The sequence below is a fragment of the Tasmannia lanceolata genome, unplaced genomic scaffold (assembly GCF_043159265.1).
Source record: "Tasmannia lanceolata isolate RefF3 unplaced genomic scaffold, GAP_Taslan_0.1 ptg000037l, whole genome shotgun sequence".
In the NCBI taxonomy this organism is placed as follows: Eukaryota; Viridiplantae; Streptophyta; class Magnoliopsida; order Canellales; family Winteraceae; genus Tasmannia; species Tasmannia lanceolata.
The window spans coordinates 52,169,011-52,189,245 of record NW_027518714.1 but is presented as its reverse complement, the minus strand read 5'-3'; the positions used below and the strand labels follow the sequence as shown (position 1 = coordinate 52,189,245).

At 38.1% G+C, this 20,235-nt stretch overlaps 2 protein-coding genes across 4 annotated transcripts; one reads left to right on the top strand and one right to left on the bottom strand.

Moving 5' to 3' along the window:
• Positions 1–4,096: 4,096 nt before the first annotated feature.
• LOC143861562 (uncharacterized) lies at positions 4,097–6,764 on the top strand. Its single transcript, XM_077372465.1, has 3 exons — positions 4,097–4,138; positions 5,412–5,500; positions 6,371–6,764. Exons 1-3 carry the CDS (start codon positions 4,097–4,099, stop codon positions 6,528–6,530), a joined length of 291 nt encoding a protein of 96 aa, XP_077228580.1. The 3' UTR covers positions 6,531–6,764.
• A 918-nt stretch (positions 6,765–7,682) lies between these two features.
• On the bottom strand, positions 7,683–20,008 carry LOC143861937 (putative ABC transporter C family member 15). 3 transcript variants are annotated; one of them, XR_013240082.1, is made up of 11 exons: positions 18,596–20,008; positions 16,985–18,411; positions 16,788–16,874; positions 15,356–15,958; positions 14,512–14,676; positions 11,266–11,560; positions 10,626–11,146; positions 10,486–10,549; positions 9,552–9,791; positions 8,752–9,106; positions 7,683–7,874 (listed from the first exon to the last, which is right to left on the bottom strand). XR_013240082.1 is itself a non-coding variant. In XM_077372903.1 (10 exons), the coding sequence occupies exons 1-10, from the start codon at positions 19,422–19,424 to the stop codon at positions 8,991–8,993; spliced, it is 4,347 nt and encodes a 1,448-aa protein (XP_077229018.1). In that variant the 5' UTR covers positions 19,425–20,008; the 3' UTR covers positions 8,248–8,990. The 3 variants fall into 3 exon arrangements, 2 of the variants coding, with proteins under 2 accessions (XP_077229018.1, XP_077229019.1); XM_077372903.1 differs by lacking the exon at positions 7,683–7,874 and having other exon boundaries at positions 8,248–9,106; XM_077372904.1 differs by lacking the exon at positions 7,683–7,874 and having other exon boundaries at positions 8,248–9,106; positions 10,626–11,137.
• Between the last annotated feature and the right edge of the window lie 227 nt (positions 20,009–20,235).

The following is a 20,235-nucleotide window of genomic DNA, read 5'->3' as shown; positions in this document are numbered from 1 at the left end:
TAATATTTTATTCAATATTAAATTTCGGCCGAAATTACAGAAATTTCGGTGAAATATTAAATTAATATTAAAAAACATATTTTTGGGCCAAATTTCGGAAAAACCAAAATTCCGAAATTTCGGCCGAAATAAATGACCGTTTCGGTTTTGATGCATTTCGGTGTCGGTCTCCACCGAAATTTCGGATTTCGGTCGAAATTTAAAACCATGTGACTTATGTCTTTACTTAATCCCATGTTGTAGTCTAGTTCCCCAAGAAGACCTAATTGGTCTTTTTCCGTGCTACACATATGCCCCACTTTAAAGATCAATACGTACAATGGTTTATCTTTTCTTGGCGGGTCCTAATGAGACCTTATTGATTATGGTGGGGTTACCCTTTTTTTCCTCTTCTTTTGTTATTTGCATATATTAAATTGACATTATTGAATGGGGAAAGGATATCTGCGCCAAGTGTTTCAATAAACATGCGCTCCACTTGTTTGTCGTGTAGTATTTTAAAGGGTTTAAAGAGCTTTTTGAGAACCGTAATATCCTCTGAAATCCCTTTAAATACTACACGACAAACAAGTGGAGCGCTTGTTTATCGAAACACCTTGGCGCCGATATCATTTACCTATTGAATGCTATATAGTAACATTTAGATTCGCTTAACTTTAATTCTTTGCCTTTTCTTTTGTTATTATTTGCATATAACAAATAATTCCTTGCGTATTTGCTTTCTTCTACGAGCCAATGGGAAGCAAATTAATGGGACGTCTGCGCAGATAAGTTTCCTGCTAACGTTAGCAAAAACACTTTCCTCATTTAATTGGCATGATTGGATGCTATATAGTAACATTCAGATTCGCTTGACTTTGATTGTTTGTTATACAAGGTATTCCATATCAACGAATAGATTTACATTTTTACAAGGTTTAAATAACCTGCTTTCTTATATGAGGTATAATATAACTATATTGAAAGAAGTTTATATTTATAAGGTTAGAGGAATGATAGACTCAAGGGTGGCCCTGCAAAAAAAAACCAATTACAAGGGCGCCCTCATTGGTCTATTGCATGAAAGTGCATTGATAAAGGCACAAAAAAACCAGTTATAAGGACGCTCTTATTGGTCCATTGCAAGAAACTGCATTTATAAGGGCACAACAAAATATGCAAATGACAATGACAACTATAACCAATAAATGCACTCTGCTCCTAAGGACCAATGAGGGAGCCCTTGTACTTGGTATTTTGCAAGGGATCCTTTTCAGTCTATCATTCCTCGTAAGGTTAATTCCTTAAGTAACAGCCACACATGTTCACTTTTCAGCAGATTTTGTCTAATTCATTTAATTCATATGTAGTGGCTATTCTCTCTTATAAAAGTCAGAAGTGAAATGGCACAAAGTTGCCTAGCAAATCCCATTAGATAAATAAGTGTAGATGTAGCTACCACGCGAATTATTTTTTTGAATTGGTAATGGGCATTGTTTGTATATAAGAGATTCAATAGCAATTAATAAATAGACATATCTATATGTATACAAATCTTAAATCAAGGAAACTAAGCAATTTTGCCGAAAGCCATTCAAGCCATTTCGAAACTCAATTTTTCAGGAGAGAATAGCCACATGGGTCCACTTTTTAGCAGAATTTGTCTTATTCATTTAATTCGTCTGACTTAGTTGTTCTCTAGTGCAAAAGTGAGCCGCAAAATGTCTTTCCCCGAAATTGCCTAGCAATTCCCTTAAATTAAACATTAGATAAAAGGAAATGGTATTCAATTCAAACTCCATTGTTTTGATGATAATTTTCACTTTATTAAACACCTTAATGATGGGCTGTTGAAAGCTTTTTGAGAATTGTAATACCTTCACAACTAAGTAAGAGATATTGGTGTTCGTTTAGTTATAACCGAACCGAATAGACCGAAATTTGACAACCTGAAGTAATTTCAATTATCAAATTTCGATAACCGAACCAAAATTTCTAAAAACCGGACCTAAACCAAACAGATTAAAAATTCGGCTATAACCAAATAACCGAATAGTGGGAGAAAAAGAGGGAAAAGAGCAAAATCTTAGTTTCGATCGGAGGTTTAGGATCATCCTATCGAAATGATTTTTTGAGTACAACCTAATTAAGTTGTGATCAATCAAATTGACGGTTTTGATCATCCTACAGAATGCCCATATAGCACTTTTTTTGGAAAAATAATGGTTTTTATCCATAATTTCGGTTAACCAATTTTATTTTATTTTTTGTTGAGATAACCGAACCCGAACCGAAATAACCGAATTTCCAAAAAAAAAAAAAAACCGAAACCAAACCAAAAAGGGAAAAAACTGAACCGAACCGACCAAACCAGTTCGGTTCGGTTCGGTTATATAACCGAATAATGAACACCCCTAGTGAGAATGTTACATGATTAAGATTATGTAAGCTTAATTCAAGCTATATATTGAGTTATTTTCATAAAAAAATTCATGGAATTGTGCACATCCATAGAGATCAGTCCCGCCCTCAATTGGGTGGGGATACCTTGCGTCATCAAAAAAAAAAATTTGTGGAGTTTAGTACGATTTTTAAGGGTTGTAGAATTCTTAAAAAATAAGTTAATGATAAATCCACCCCTTTATGCTTTCAGGAGTGGACATGGTTCGGTTCGGTTCTGGGGTATACCTAGAACCGAACCATAAATAATCGGTTCCCAGAAATTAGAACCAGAACCGAACCATATATCTTTGGAACCGAACCAAACCAGAACCGAACTTGATCGGTTCCGTTCTGTGTTTACCCAAGCTTTTACCAAATGAAGATATTTTTTGCCTAATCTTAAATTTTTCCTAATCTTCTCAATAGAGAAAATTTTCGTGTGGTTTTCTGCTCCATGAACTACAAACACTTATATTGGTTTTCTATCAAATATTCATCATTGTGTCCACATCAAATTGGTGGAAGAGCCTCTACAATAAAATTTTAGCAGGGGGTGATTTTATCCGTTAGGGTGCGCATCACGCTCGGTTCTCGGTTCTAGGAACCCAAACCCAGAACCGAACCATATATAATCGGTTCCCAAAAATCTGAATCGGAACCGAACCATTTAAAATTGGAACCGAACCGAACCAAAGTGACCGGTTTGGTTCGGTTCCTCGGGTTGGACCCGAACCATGTCCACCCCTATATGAAAGTGTGAGGACTACGCCGTTTGAGAGGTTAACAAAAGAAAATGCTTTGAAATGTAACAAGAGGGGGCGACCATGGTTAAAAAAGGGGGGTGGATTTATTATCGACTTAAAATTTTTATAACTGAGATAGTCTTCTTAATAATTCCCAAAAAATTATTTGAAAAAATTGTGTAGTATTGAATTAAGTTGACATAGCAAATATATCATTATATGTTTTTCTTGTTTAATGGAGGATTTATAGTAGATAAAGGGTTTGTGAACATCTTATAATTGTGGTGTATTGAACTGTAAAGTCCTCTAAAATTGGAGTCACCACCCGTCCCGTGCACAAGATTCCCATGTAACTAGTCTAATTTGTCTTGGAAAATCTAACAAAAGCCTAAGGGCATGTAAAAAAATTCTTGGTTGTTTTCTCTCTAACCAAACACAACCAAACACATGCCATCCCTGTCACTGTAACCAAACAACCAAATGAGGCAGAAGGGGAAAAGATGTAAGTGTTGATCAAGAGGCTAGCATCGTCGATGGGGAAATTACCAAACTCATGCCAGCCGTTAGATCAATACACCGAATTATCAAATATGCAACCTTCTATTGACCCAACGGTCATGACCCTTTGATAGAAATGATAGGTGCTATTTTTTCGATCAATTTGAATCTTCTTTTCTTTTTGCCGTTTAGCTTTAGTGCACGCAAGAGATTTTGTGAGCTATTTGATTTTTGGAATTTGGTTTGAACGTAAAACACGTATTTGAATTTGGTTTGAACGTAAAACACGTATTTGAATTTGGTTTCATTGAAAAAGGGTGAAATTCCAAGTCTAGAGAATCCAGCATGTTTCTTATAAAGCTCGAGAGGGGGGGAGAGAAAAGGGTCTCTTGTCTACTTTTCTTTTGTTTACTTTTTGTCTTGAGCAAGTCGAGATGAGTGGTTCTTCCACCTTGAATAGATGGGTGAGACCAGAGGTATTTGATTGAGTTTCTACTCCCACTTGTTATTGTTGTCATCTTAAGATATATTTCATTTCATCTGTTGATAAATGATTTCTCCATGCTAGATAAATGGGTTTTGTTTGTTTGCATTCCCCTAGTTGATGAATAATTCCCAGAAACTGCACTCAATTGAATGATCCTAACCGTCCGTCGTTGGGTTTTTTTGGGGACCATTTCCAATAAATTTACTTATTGATGGCACAGAAGTCCAGATTGATGGGCATGGACATTCAACTATAGAGATGGTTTATACTTTACACACCAAATATGTCAGGTACCTAACCAATACGCCAAAAGCTACAGAGGTGATGGACTGCATTGGGCTAGGCCTTTTAAAGCTGTCTCATACTAGTCTGGGTCCCACCTAGTCCAATACCTAGGCAGGCCCCATTTAGGACCGTAACCTTCCACTACGCTTCCGCGTCCGCTGTCCTCAGTTGCCCGGCCACTCTGTGATGGCTTATTATACTTTGGCCTTTTTTCTAGGTAGCCCTTTTCATAGGTCACTCCTTCCACAGCGGCCCAATTCGTGGTACCTTTCACCCTACGGTGGCTGCTTCGAAACCAAATATTAGGTACCTAACCAGTACGCTACCCGGTAGGCTAAGCCCTTTAAATCTGTCACATGGCATGTTAGGTCCCACGTAGTCCCATACCTAGGCAGACTCCCACTTAGGAACGTAACAAACTATCAGCGTACAGTTTCTCCAAAATAAAAAGGTATCAATGTATAGTCTGTCAACAGAATCACAGCCTTTGATTTGATATTCCTTCATTGTGGTTGATGTTTCAAGGTCGAGGTGCATGGATTCTCAATGATCACTGGAGTTCCAAAGTTGTAGGGTATTTAATCAATAAGAAAAAATTCACATGAACTGGCGAGATCAAAAAATTGTAGTTTAAGAATCAAGTTATCTTGTCATTATCATTTGTATCTCAAATGTGTCCACCTAGAGTAGATCATGCAGTTTAATGCCCAGATTGATTTGTCACTCCCACATTACAGCAGAGAACACAAATTGTCTCATTTTACATGTGCAATCAGACATAGTTGAAACTTTCTTGACAGTCTTGTCTGATGACTTATTTGATAATTTGATCCTCTCTATACGTTCTATAAGTGTCTGTGTGCTTTTGTTTCTTCATCACTTCTATGAAAAAAATACACGTGTTTTTGTAGGTAATCACTTAATGTATGTTGATCCTACGAGATACAGTATCATAGTGGTTTTTGTTGGGTGTATAGGTGTACTCGCTCTTCGCAGCAGTTGGTACGGTTGTTGGAATTTGTTGCATGCAACTGATAAGAAACATCACCACCAATCCTGAAGTGACGTATGTTTTGTTTCCTATATCAGTTGGGCGATGAAGCTCTAACTGAACTTTGTAATATCCACTACAAGTCCTAGAATTCCTCTGTAGAAAAAGTGATTTCAATTAAAAGTCACCATTTGGTTTTGCTGCCCAAACCCTGCAAGCCTTGTTGAATGTTTAAGGAGCTGCATCCTCCAACATTCTAAGAGGACGCATGACCGTAATGGACTCGGACTCCTTAACCTACCTCCACATTACCTTCCCCCCAACTACTCTATCATAGTATTTGTACATCAGCAACTCCATTTCGACAACCATGGCTTAACTGTACATCACCTAATGAACGATCTACGCAGAACATCACTCCCTTCTCCTTAACTAAACGTGACACCCGACGAGACCTCCTTTCTAACTGGATATACAAAATGTCATGCTCTGATCCTTTGTTTTGGGCTAACTCTCAACGCACCCACCATCCCCAACCCTTCCCATATTTTCCCACAGTAAATTTTCTCCAAAGAGCCGTCTCCTCCTCAAATCTCCAACACAATTTTCTGAACAAAGCTGAATTTATAACAATTGTGCTCCTCAATCCTAAATCCCTTCTTTCCTTTTGCAAACTTCTTCCAATTCACCAAATGTTAATATCTATTTCCTTCTTCCTTACCTTCCCAACGAAAATCTCTTTGGAGCTTCTCCACATTATGAGCCACTCCTTTTGGCATCCTAAAGAGGCTCATGAAGTAAACAGGCAGGTCAATTTGAGAGTGACACCTTAATGATATGACTCATATTGAAGCGTCCCTCATGCATGTACAAAAAAATGTACTGGTTGATTTGTGCTTGTGGCAGGAATATAGAAACTACCTAAACTCTGAGTTTTCTTGACAGGGTTACTAAGGAGAACAGAACTGCAGGAATACTTGATAACTTTAAAGAGGGAGAAAAATATGCAGAGCATTGCCTCAGGAAATATGTCCGCAACAAATCCCCACAGGTCATGCCATCTATCAACAAGCTCTTTTCAGATCCAAAATGGAAGGATAGCTGAGAGTCAGCACATTTCCTGATGTTTTTTACTTGGATAGATAAATTAGTTGCACTGTAGAAGTAGGGAAAAACTTGTTTTGCCGGGTAGGGAAGGGATGCTTGCATATTGAAAGTTGGGGTTGCATGATTGAAACCTTGTTCACTGAAGTTGTGTTGTTTAAATTAAATGTAATTTGTGGATATGATACTGATTTTCCACTGACATTCTCCCATATGGCTTGCATTTGACAGTTTGATGGTGAAGTTATACTATTATACTTACAGTTATTTTAGGTACCTTTGATAAATTAGCATCTTGCCCATGTGATACACTGCGTTGGGAAGTTATTAAATGACTAAAGGTATATAAATCAAACAACTAGTTTTCAAAAGAAGTATGGATATCTCATTCCAGTAAACATCACAAGAAAAGCCCCTTGATCCATCAATCCTCGTTTAGGGTTCTGGCAATAAAAGCCAAATTGTTGATTTTGCACTCCTTTATCTTACGGATGTGATGTATGTTTGGCATAGGACCATAATCATGTGGATTGCCTCGTGGCTGCCTACAAGATCAACAGTCTTGACTAAACATACATGTCCCTAAGAAATTATTCGTTTTTATTGATCTTGACAATGTCTATCTAATCTACCTAGTCGGTCTCTAGAGTGAGAGATGGGCATGAAAGAGTGTAATTCATAGGAGAGTGGAGAAATTTTATGTGAGACAGGAATAAAGTGGAACCTTTCATAAGAGAGTGAATTTGACAGAGATTCTAGGAAATTCAGGGAGACGGGGGAGAGAATTTTGGTGAGAGAGTGGGTGTTTGTTAAGAGAGAGCGGAAAGATTTATGGAGAGTCGATGAGTGGACATTTTCATAAGATAGTGGAGAGATTCTAGGTGAGAGAGTAGATTTTTCATAAGAGTGAGAATATGAGAGGAGTGTTTCTAGGAAATTTGAGGGAGGGAGGGATTTGTCAAACAAAGATTGCACCAAACTTGGCCTTTCCATCTTTAGAATATTTAAATTTATGGGTTTCACAACTCCTTAACTCACATTTTCTTTGTTTGCCTTTGCGTCTTAAAAGGTAGAGATTTTGAAACTTTGTTCATTTATTTATTATTATTATTATTATTTGAATGGTAACTTTATTCATTTATTGATGGGAAAGACAAGGTTTACAAACTCTTTTTTTGGAACTTACAGTTGTTGATCTTCTGACTTCACATTCAATGTTGTCAGTTCACTCTTATTTTAGTGCCAAGACCATTATGTTGGATGTCTTAGTTTGGGTCCGAAACTCTGAATCCTTTGGTGAATGCTAGTGCTAACACTGGAGTCATGGGTTCAATCCCTTTCAGACCTACAAAAAAGGAGAATTCACTATAATGGCAATCAAACTAGTAGTAGGTAGTATTCATCCATGTCTCATCATCATCATCTCTCTATGAAGTTAATGTGTAATTAGCAAATTTTAACCACATACCCGATCAATGTCTGGAATTTTAGTTTCAGATTTTCTGAAAGAAGCTACAAAGTGAGCTGCTTAAAACATGAGTGTTCAGGATTAAGAAAATGACTTGGGACTATCTTTTAGCTGTTTCTATTTCCTGGTATATGGTTTATTACTTTATTTATAACCAATTCTTCGCCACCAACCACAATTTGTAATCTTCTCGGAAATAGGGAAAACCTGAACTGATTGTAGCTATGTTCCTAGTAAAATGCATTTCACAGGCATTCAACACGCATAATATCAATAGAAAAATGAAAGTTATACATAATATGACATATAACCCAGTGCTTGCTTTCATGGGTGCTGATTGAACTTTATTCAATGTATTCGGCTCACTGGAGTTTTATATACCCATACTGCCTGTACGGCTGTACTTCCATTTAAATTTATGCTGCTAAATATTCAAAAGAAAAAGACAGTATAAAATTTGTTAGTGCCAAAAAACATGACCAACTAAATATCATTCCTGTTGGTTCCAAATACACCATGAGTTGTCATTCATCGGTTGCTATTGCTACTATCCCTCTATCAAGACCACTTGTAACCCTACTAATTTCACTAGAACATGGTTATGTATCAACCCGGGGTCTTGCAGTTTTACAATTCTGATCGCGTTAGGAAATAAAATCTTTTGACTATAAAATTTCACCAATCAATTTACATTATATGTGTATGATCAGTAGAAGCTATGACATAAAATGTAAAGAGTTAAAATAAACAATACCTCTAATTTCCTATATGGGAGCAACCATTTACATCCTATTCGGAAGCATTAAACTGGCCGTTTCCCTTTTTCTGTTGCTGCCATTGGTGTTGATGCTATCTTTGGTTAATGACTATACTGTTGGGGTTTGCATGATACATAAATGAGGCCCACAATTTGCTTTCCGAGTGCCAGTTTCTTACTGGGACGAGTTGCAAGTTCTTGCCTAGGCTGTGTGATGATTTCTAACCTTGGTCCTTTTAAAGTGAGTGGTGATCCCTCTCTGACCTCCTTAAGAACTCCATCACCAACTTGGAAAATGCAGATGATTTATCTCTGAGTAACTGAGTTGGAGAACCGTACTCTACAACTTTGCCTGCACCATCACAACAGTTTGAAATAAAGAGAACAGGTGGACTAACTAAATAAAAGGGACTGGAAATCAGGATTTGTTTTTCAAGACTGATTTAAATGTTTGCAAGGGGAAAGGAAATTAGGTGAATAGCAATTTATTGGTCCTGGAAGCCCCCACAGTCAGAAATAATAAGACCCCCTTTATTCTGTAGGATCCCAACAGATCGCAGGTGGATCCCGTCATTTTGACCAATGGAAGTCCATCGGACCCAAAAAATGGTTTCCCATGGGCTGCCAAACTGGACCCCTTATTATAATCCCCATATTTAGTCTATAGATTTTTCTAATATTTATTCAAGCTAATGACCTGGGCATTTGCATAAAACTAGAGGTGTGATGGCAATCATCCATGGATGCAATTTTGGAAAAAAAAAATTCTTTTTTCCTTTTAGATTGCATTTGCTTACCTTCATCGAGCACGAGAACCAGGTCATTATCAATAACAGTGGGAATTCGGTGCGCCACAGTGATGACAGTGCAACTACCAGTCTCCTCTCTTATAGTTTTTTGAATCAAATTATCGGTTTCAGTGTCCACTGAAGCTGTAGCCTCATCCAACACAAGAATCCTCTTCTTTTTTAGCAACACCCTAGCAAGGCAAACCAGCTGCCTCTGTCCTACACTCCAATTTTCTCCATCTTCTGCAACTGCAACAAGACCCTCATTTCAGAACAACTTTAGACACATTTTAAATATTTATATATTACAAACAATTAAAGTTAACTATAAACAATACCACCATAGTTGTCAACCCGTGATTCGACTCGTGACTCAATTTCTTAATTTTATGACTCGTGACTCGACTCGACTCGTTGACAACCAAAATTTAGTTTGGAAAAAATGTAATTATATATCAAAAGATGAAGCATGTAAAAAAATATAACCCAATAACATACAGATAAAGCACTAAGCCAAAAGATAAATAACTATATGCTTGTACCTTTCATGCACAAAAATAATTAAGTTCTAAGTTTCAACTTCTAAGTTTCAACTTCTAAGTTTCCAACCATAAAAACAAGAGAGCCTAGGCCCAGCGACTCGACTCGATTCGTAAGAGTCTTATTTTTTCGAGTCGACCCGTAGCGACTCGTTTGAGTCACCAGATGACTCGTAAGAGTCTTCAACAGAGGCGAGTAACCCATGCGACTCGCCTCGAAAGCCCATTGACTCAACTCGATTTGGGAGTTGACTCCTACGACTCGTAAGAGTTTGACAACTATGCATATACCATACACCATTAAAGTTAACTATAAACAATACCACAACAATGCTTCTCATTTACTTTAAACATTAAAGTTAACTATAAAAAATGCCATAACAGTGCTTCTCATTTCTAAGTACCTGGAGCATCAAGCAGCCTTTGGTCTTGCCTTACTATCTCCCCAATACAACACTTATTCAGAGCCTAGACATTTCAATAATTTCAGAAAAATCATTATTGATCATGAATTGTAAAGAAAACAAAAAGTGCTGCATTTTACCTCCCATATTTCTGCATCTGAATGCTGTTGAAGAGGATCCAAGTTAGATCTCATGGTTCCTTGAAAAAGTGTTGGGTCCTGTGGAATTATACTTAATCTAGATCTTAAATCTTGCAAACCCATCTTACAAATGTCTATTCCATCAATCATTATCCTTCCTTGTGATGGTTCCACCACCCTGAATAGTGCTTGGATGAGAGTGGACTTGCCACTGCCCGTCCTTCCCACGACTCCAATCTTTTTCTCTCCTGGGAATGTGCAAGTGACTCCTCTAAGAACCATAGGAAGGTCAGGGTTGTATTGGACATGAAGGTTATTGAGCTCAATGGTCCCATTTGTTGGCCACTCTGGTTCTGGTCTACAACTTTCAACCACCAAAGGAGCTTCACTTGGCAAGTCTGAGAATTGCAGAATTCTCTCGACGGATATCATTTTGTTCTCGACATTGCATAGGTTCCATATCACCCAAGCTTGAATTACATTTAGATTCAAACCATAGGTTGCTGCTAGTCCTGCAAAGCCTGAAAGTCATATTCCACATGCACATTATCCCTATTAATACGATCAACTGATTTAAAATTTTAAATTAATATAGGAGATTAGTGCTAGAGTAGCTGAAAGGCATGGGGAGAGATCTTACTGGGATCAATTGAAGATCTTGGCATGCTCACCAAGATGACTAGAACAGCGAAGAATACAAGGTTGAAGAGGAAGTTTATGCGAACACAAAGCCACTCCATTGTTGCAGAGTTGTTAAAATCAACGCGAGAGTAGTCGTCAATTAATTTGAGATTTTTGGCAAGGAAGCAATCTTCCTGACTAAAGCAGCGGATGGACGCGACTCCAGCAATGGACTCTGAGAAGTGGTGGAGGATTGGAGCTTTTTGGATCCCAACCATCCTAGCAAGTTCTCTGGCGGTGGTAATGTAATAAGCCTGCAGACAATTGGGATGTTTCAAAGGTTTGCTACTCAGGTACATATAATCAAGGTTTAAAGTTTCAGTGTCAGTTTCGGCAGTGGCCGAAACAGAAATTTCAGCCGAAATTCAGTAATAAAAAAAAATTGTTCATGTTCCAAAATTTCGGCCGAAATATTGGAAAAAACAAAAAATTCAGAAAAAAAAAGAAATGGCCAGGCCAAAATCTAGGCCGACACCGAATTCATGTACTTTCAGTGTCGGCCTTGGCCGAAATCCGAAATTTTGGTATTTCAGCCGAAATTTAAAACCATGCATATAACACAATAATCTTGGACATTGAACAGTAGTTCATGTGTAAGACCAAGGGTTCCCAAGGGTTCATACATTCACCTTTTCCTTGTTGTTTTGATGCTAGCAAACCTAAATTGATTAGTCTTTATGGACTAATGTGTTGTCTTTGAGTGTTGTGTCTCAGACATGAACTTGACATGTCATATCGCCATTACACAACTCATCGCAACACATGGCTTGAGGATCATCATGCACAATGGATCAAAGAGCTTGCACTCACAGTGAAGAAATCATCCCTGGAAGATGTTCAAGTCGAAGAGCTCAAGTTGAAGATCCCACAAGTTGCCTAGCAAGTGCCAGTTGAAGCTTGGAGTTGAACAGGCATTGGTGACACCTCATGTACCTCTCAACATGCTTTGAAGATTGGAGGATGTCACAAGAACCAAAGAAAGTTCAAGGAGTTCACTCGCAAGTCGAAGAAGTCCAAGAAAGTGCGGAGGAGCCAAGCGATCCAAGAAGACTCAAGGTTTTATCTTTTTAGATTTATTTGGAGTCCTCTTGTTATTTGTATTTGCACTTTCAAAAAGGTTTTCAAAATGGTTTCCTAAAACAAATTTGATATATTTAGAAACCATCAACACTCCCCAAAATGTATTTGAAAACCTTGGACAAAAGCCCAAAGACCATGGCCCAAGTTCCTGAAATTTTAATATTTAAAATTGAATTTTCAAACAGAGCCGGTACCCCGGTAGACCGGGGTACCCTGGGTGACCGCGGTAAGGTGACTGAAAATCTAGCACCTACCGAATTTTAGTGGGCCGGTCGACCGGGGCTTCCCGAGCGATCGCGGAGGTGTTACTGGAAATCCAGAAACACTCCATCATGGTCGGGCCGGTCGACCGCCATAGGGCCGGGCGACCACGGATAGAGAACTGGACAAAAATAAAAATGTCCAGGTTGCTCTCGTCGGGCGACCTCGACAGCTCGGTCGACCGCGACGATAAGAAATTCAAAATAAAAAAGAGAGCGCCCGATAGGGTGGGCGACCGCGACACCTCGGTCGACCGCCCCGGTATCGAAAAATAGCCGCTGGGGCTCAAACGGCTAGCTTTCTTTTGGCCTGTTTTTTACAGTTTTGCCCCCAAACGGTCATATCTTTCTATGGGCTATATATACCCTATCCAAACCTTACTAAACAACCTTGTAGCAAATCATTTCACATCATTTTTGAACCTAAACTTTCAAATCTAAGGTTTATCCTCTTCTATGCTTTGACTTTGCATTTTCCATTTATCAAGAGGATCTCCGTAGGGCTTTTCACTTGTATATTCTTTTGGAGAGATTGTGAGTTTCAATCTTTGTAAAATCCGCCTATCAAGAGGCTTTGAGTGTTTTTCTATTTTTTGTTTCTTCATTTGTATTGAGGGTCTTGGATTCGGCTCGGTAACAAAGGTGAATCCGGTGTAAGAGGGAGTATCCCCTCGCAAGGCTTCGTACAGAAAGGGTTTGTCCCCTTTGGAGATTGGAGAAGGTGTTTTTACGGCTTGGAGGTTTGCCATTGAAGAACCTCATTTTTAGTGGAGAAACCCAAGGAGATAAACTTGGAAGAGTGGAGTAGGTCTTGTGATAGACCGAACCACTATAAATCTTGAATTCCTTGTGGATGCCTCTTCTTCTCTTTCTCTTGCACATTGGTGATTGGTAATCTATTTCCCTTTGCATTTATTTTTTAATCTAAACTAACAACGGTTAGATTTAAATAGCTTGAATTTGTAAATTGTTTTTAATGCCACATCTAATTAAGACAAATTTTTTAATTGGCCAATTCACCCCCCACCCCCCTCTTGGGTTGCCACACTTGTATTTCATCGTGTTTTAAAAACACAGAATTTGATATTGACATGAATTCTGCTAAGGGGACGCTTTGTGGAAGACTCATAGGACTACCATACAGTGTGTAACATGTCTGAGCCCCACCCTAGATGAAACCGGGAGTAGTCTTGGTCGATTTTTTTCCTATGTATGTAGCTATGAAATGTTGTCATTTCCGTCCCACCGAAACGATACTGAAATCAAAATGAATACCGAAACCAAAACCTAAGTGCATTAGTGGTATACTATATTGGTACGTGTTACATAATTTATATATACAAATTGAATGTGAAATGTGGTGTGTGTATTATGTAAACATATTTATATGAATTAGATGTGAAACGTGATATGATTGAATTATCAGACATGCAATAGGTGTTTGATCTTGCTATACCATTATGGATGGTTTTCTTGCTTATGCGATGGTTTCTAAGAGTATATTTGTGCTTATTCTAACATTTTTTGAAGTTTTATCTTAAAATTCTATCATTTGCCTATCTTTCCATACATGTCCATGATTTTACATGATTTTCACTGAAGTTTCCAACCAAAACCGAAATGTTTTCATTTCCATGACGACCAAAACTGAAATCAAAACTGAAATTTAAAACGTTGCTATGAACTTGACATATCTAAATGTGTAGAGAAAAAATAAGAGGGGATTCTACTAGTATTTTTCTTTATTCAATAATGTCTATAATTGGTAATTATATCCATTCTTACATGGCCTTATCGATTGTAAGTTGGAAAATAGAGTTAGCTTAAAGGAGCAATATTCCAAGGGTGAGAATTAGTTTGCTTGCCTGATACACGATGGAGATTGCAAGGACGGCAACGAAGAGAAGGAAGACCTGCCATGCGACTTGAGACATGAGAATGACTATCGCCAAGAGCTGAACAAGTGCAAATGCCAATCCCGCTAACCTGTAGGGAATGTCTGTGTCCACAGTGCTCTGGTCTGTAGATGACTGGAGAAAAGAGACAAGAATAAGATGCATAAAAACTTTTAAATTCAAATCAAGTACAAAGACCACTATATTTCAAATCGGCCAGAAGAAAAAAAAAACATGATCATCACGATAAAAAACTCGTACTTGGACAAAACTTGCCCAAAACATGAGTTGACTTGGGTGAGCCAATGATTGATGGACTCTGGGAGTTTATAATTGCCTAAAATAGTACATGGTTACAGACTATGATTTGTGGATATGGACACGAGTGTCGCGTGTTGACATTTACACGTAGTGTCAGACACGGTAAACCCCCAAAATTTAGAAATGGAGACACTGCTAAAATAAAAAATATGTATAATCATAATTTGTCGATATGGATTTGTGTGTGGAGTTTCGACACGGATATGAGTTGTATGGCATGGCAACATCTAAAAAACTAGAAATGGTAACACGTACATATACTATACATAAAATTATTGATTGTTACACAAATACGTGTCCACATGCCGACATTAACTCTATCACTCTTAGCAACACATTTAGAAGTGCCTGAAGGAGATTCGACATGTGTGGACACACGTGTCGTGTCGACACGCTAAGACAGGTGTGTCAGCAATCAATTCAAAGGGTCGGTTAAATCATAGGTTGCAGAAAATAAGAGTATAAATAGATTAGAAATAGTCTAGAAACTGACCCTGTTGAGGATTCGACTGGAAGGTGTAGAGTCAAAAAAAGAGATGGGTGACCGAAAAATGCAGGTAAGCATGCGAAGGAAGAGCCTCTGAGCGGTCTCAAGGGCAATTGTCGCAAGCAAAACTGCCCTTCCTAAGATAAAGACTGAGCTTCCCACGGACAACAAAGCAAACACACCGATCAACTTCTCTCTGCTCGCTCTCCCTTCCTTTTCGGTTGCCCAAGCAATCCAGTAATTGCTACCCATTTGCAATACCTGGAAGAGAACTTGGCAGATAAGAATCACTGGAACAAGAGCTCCTTTATATGCTGAGGTGATGAAAATTGAGTAGACACTCCATTTCACTCTTCCCGATTCTCTTTCTTCTTCTTGAATTCTCTCTGAAAGTTTGCTATTGCTGTTATGGTTGTTGGATTTTTCTTCTTTCAGCTCTGATTCCTCTATCTTATGGCATTCACATTTTAAGGAGTTGTCATCTTGATGTGGGGTCACTTGTCTTAGAGATTGATTGTGTGCAGCCATTTGTCGAACAAGCTCGCCATTGGTGTCAGTGATCAGATCTTCATACTTGCCAGATTGAATAATTTTCCCATCTCTCATCACCTATAGGAACATATGAGGCATGCTGAGAAATAATTTTCAGAATGAAGATTCTTAAATGCATAGAAGGGTATTCAGAGGAAAATATTATCTTTTTCAAAATTCAAATTAGCATTAACTATTGATGGTGTATAGCGATTTTAAAAGAGATTGATGGGATGGATAACATATACATCGAGCCTATGGTGTATATGCTATTCACCACTGGCTGATAACAAACTGATAGTCGTGGTGATTGGCCCTACCAATTTTTGCAGTTGATCAAGTTGTAACATTGGTGAATAGTGCATACATCTAATATTCCGTGTAGTGCTACGCCATAAATCATTCTTTCTAATAGGAAAGATCAAAGGAAATAAACACCCACTAGGCCTCTCCTGGTAGAAAGGCTAATCCTAGTTTGACTTACTGGTTTTCTTGTTCTTTTTTCTTCTTAATTCTACTTCCTAATATGACAAGCTAGGTACTTGAACCTGAAATATCATGGTTGAGATGCAGGGTTCAACCTAGAGGTTCCATTGCATATATGTGCTTGAAATGAGCCTTTCTACTTGAAACTTGGACTCAGACGAAAACTCGTCCACGGAAAAAGGGAGTCGACTCTGGTGAGTCAATGATTGACGTGGTCAAATCAAAAAAGTTCCAATTGACTTGTCAGAGCAAAGCTCAGACTCGGATAAGAACACAACAAAGGTAAAAGGGAGCCCACCTCTGATGAGTCGACGATTGGCGCCTAGTGTTTTCAAATAGTGATCTTAAGGTTGCAACATAAAGCTGTAGATATTACTACTGTAAAACAAGAAAAGAAAAGATGTAGATATTGATATTTTACCAGAACAAGATCTGATGCATCTAAGAATTCTAGTTGATGGGTTATGTAAATGACAGTCTTATCAGCCAAGAGTCGCATTAGGCACTCCTGCAATTGAGATACACACAGTTCATTAGATATACTATCACTAAGCTTATCATCTATGAGAGAGAGAGAGAGAGAGAGAGAGAGAGAGAGAGAGAGAGGGATGTCATTACCTTGTAGAGATGTGCTCCTGTATGTGCATCGACAGCGCTGAAAGGGTCATCTAACAAGTAAACATCTGAATCACTATAAATGGCCCTTGCTATCTGAATCCTCTGTTTCTGACCCCCACTCAAATTCATTCCCCTCTCTCCCACCACACTCAAATCTCCATCACCCCATATCTCAATATCTCTGTTCAACGCACACGCCTCCAAAACTTCCTCATAAAAGTTTCTCTCCAATTTCTTCCCAAACAAAACATTCTCTCTTACTGACCCAGTTTGAATCCAAGCACTTTGCGGTACATAAGCTTTCGATCCAAATACCTTCACCCCTCCCCCACAAATTCTCGGAATTTCACCAATTATACTACAAAGTAGGCTTGATTTCCCTGACCCCACCGACCCACATACTGCAATCTTCTCACCTTTCATGATCTTTATCTTCTCATCAATCTTTATCGTGGGCTTGTTCAAATTTGAACTACTTTCCCATGCGTATTCCCCTATTTCTATTTCGATGGCAACGTCAGATTCTTTCGGAATATAGTTGCATACAGGCTTCTTTTGTTCATCTTTTTTGATAAAGTCTTGGATTCTATCAATGGAGACCTTTGTCTGTATCATCATTGAGATAAGTTCCGGGAGATTGTAGATGGGTTCTTGTAGAATTCTAAAAATGGCTAGAGCTGATAGAACTCTGCCCGATGTTAATGGCACTTTTACTATAATGCAAACACCAAATGTCATAACTGAAACTAAAGTTGGAGAGGCCCAGAACAGAAAGGCAACAGTTGAGCATGTATAGAGATATCTTTGCAACCAATTTCTTTCAATTTCTCTAAGTTTAAGGATTTTGTTTAAGTATGTAGTCTCCCAAGACTGAAATTTCAAGATCCTCATACACTTTAGAGCCTCTGATATGGCTCTGATTCTTGAGTCCTTAGCTTCCATGATCTTGGAATGAAACTTTTCTTGCAAATTAGCTAAGGGGGTGTTACTCACCATTATAATCAATGTGGCAAATAGTGCTGCCACTGAGGCTGCCCCACCTAGATTCCTATACAGTAGGGCAAGAGCCAGAGTGACCTGAATAGGGAGCAACCAAATGCCATGGACATACCAGCAAAAGTCTGCGATCCTTTCGACATCCACGTTGAGGAAGTTTATAATTGTACCATTACTCATCCCTCCAGGCTTAGTGGAAAGCAATTTACGGTAAATCGCTACCATGAGTGCTGCTCGGACTTGGATACCTATCCGATGTGCTTCAAAATACCACTGACGCTGAGAGAGGGATTCAATCATCTTGGCAAAGAAGAACAAGAATGCGAGAATGTATCCAAAGTTTTGGCTTGAATTCTCATCTTTTCGGGCTAAGAAGTCGACAAAGTTGGTGATTAGGAATGGACCCATATAGGAAGAAAGTGTGTTTATACCTGCAAATTTTCAAATCTCTGAATAATTGAGGCACCAAAATAGACTAAACATAAACAAGATTGTGAATGTTATGTTTCTACACGTGATATCAAACTCAACATTCTGTAAATCTTTGAATACTGTAAATATTAGTGTAGAACAAACACATAAGACTTATGTGGGTGTAATTTATTTATATTTTACCTGCGAAAACCGCATTTATGGCCAAAGGTCTCCAGATAGAACGTATTACAGCATTTGGCAGCGTAGAACCTTCAGTTTTCTGCTTGCTGAATGCTTCTTGTAATGAAGAAAATGAATTTTCCGCAGTTTCGAATTTAGGAACCGACGGGACATGGTGGAGTTCGAGCTTTCCGGTTCGACCCTTTTCGAAGAGTGGGTTCAGCCACCGGAATGTAAGTCGACCCCAAATTCCAGCATTAGCAAAAGCATCTCTAGAGATTTTATCCTCTTGTTTCAATAATAACGGGCGCTTGATTTCTTGGTTATTCTTGGTAGAATTCATGGCAAGTGCATTGAAGCAGAGGAATATGGAGAAGGGGAAGGATGCGAAATCTGAAAATTTCGCGACTGGTAAAAAATCCGGTAATGATGTCCATTTGAAATGTAGAATTAGGAATGAGAAGATGGAGAAGGTGTTGAGAATGCCAAAAAAGACCCACCAGAAACGAAGGACCAGAGGCCATATATTGTTTTCTCTAACAGTTTTTGTTTTGATAAATATAGCAAAAACAGTTATTAGAATCCAAGTTATTGACAGTAAAACAGATTTTGGGGAGATTGTTTTCAGCTTCCAAATCTCATAAACGAGAAAACCCAGATAGGAAAAAGAGATTAAAACATTACAGAGAAAAGTAATCTTGGTGAAACATATAGATTTTCTATCAGCAGTGTTCTGTTTTGTCTCTTCATCTTGTAAATATCTCTTCCTCTCTTTGAAAAATTCTACAACAACCCCAATCCAAAACAATGAAAAAGCTGCCAAGTTGATAGCCTGTAAAAGTACCTCCATGAAAGCTTATGGTAAAACAAGAAAAAACCCAGATTTTTAAATGACTACAAAACTGTAGTAGATTTAAAAGACTAGAGAAACCCATGTTAAAGACATTGAGAAAATTGCTTTGCAACAAAGCTGTAAAAACATCTCCATGAAAGCTTATGGTAAAACAAGAAAAACCCAGTTGATGAAAGAGAGAAAAGGATTAGAGGACACAGATGAAACAGAAAGCCCCACCAAAATATGAAAAATTAATTCATCTTTTTGTTTGGGAGAGAGAAGCACGTGGTTCTGAAATCTTGAAACCGGATTCCTTGCTTTTTTTACTTAGTCACCAAAATAAGTACTTATAGTAATAAACAAAAACTAGACCTCTTACTCTCTCTGCAAACCTGTCTTTTTCCTTCAATATTCAAAGCTGCAATGGATCAGAATCTCTACAGTCTCTCTTTCTGCTGTCTATGATGTCTTCATTCATGTCTTCATAGAGAGACACATGTTCCAAGTGGTAGTGTAAAGTGTAAACTGTTGTGTGGACATATTTTTCTTTGAATATTCAGAAATGTCATGATCTTTCCAATCAAAATATTTCTACGCTAATCTCTTCAAGCAATTCTTCATATATCTTGCCACCTTTTTATAAGTTCAATTTTAAGCAATTAGAATAACATATAATCAGAACTGAATTGATATTGACACCCATAGATTTAGAATGTTTCTAACATGTCAGTTTGTCTTATTTGATTTGCATTTATGTTGGTATGTTTTATTTGATTTTTCTGTATTAGCTATACACAAACTCTCTATATGTTTTCTTGATTGTTAG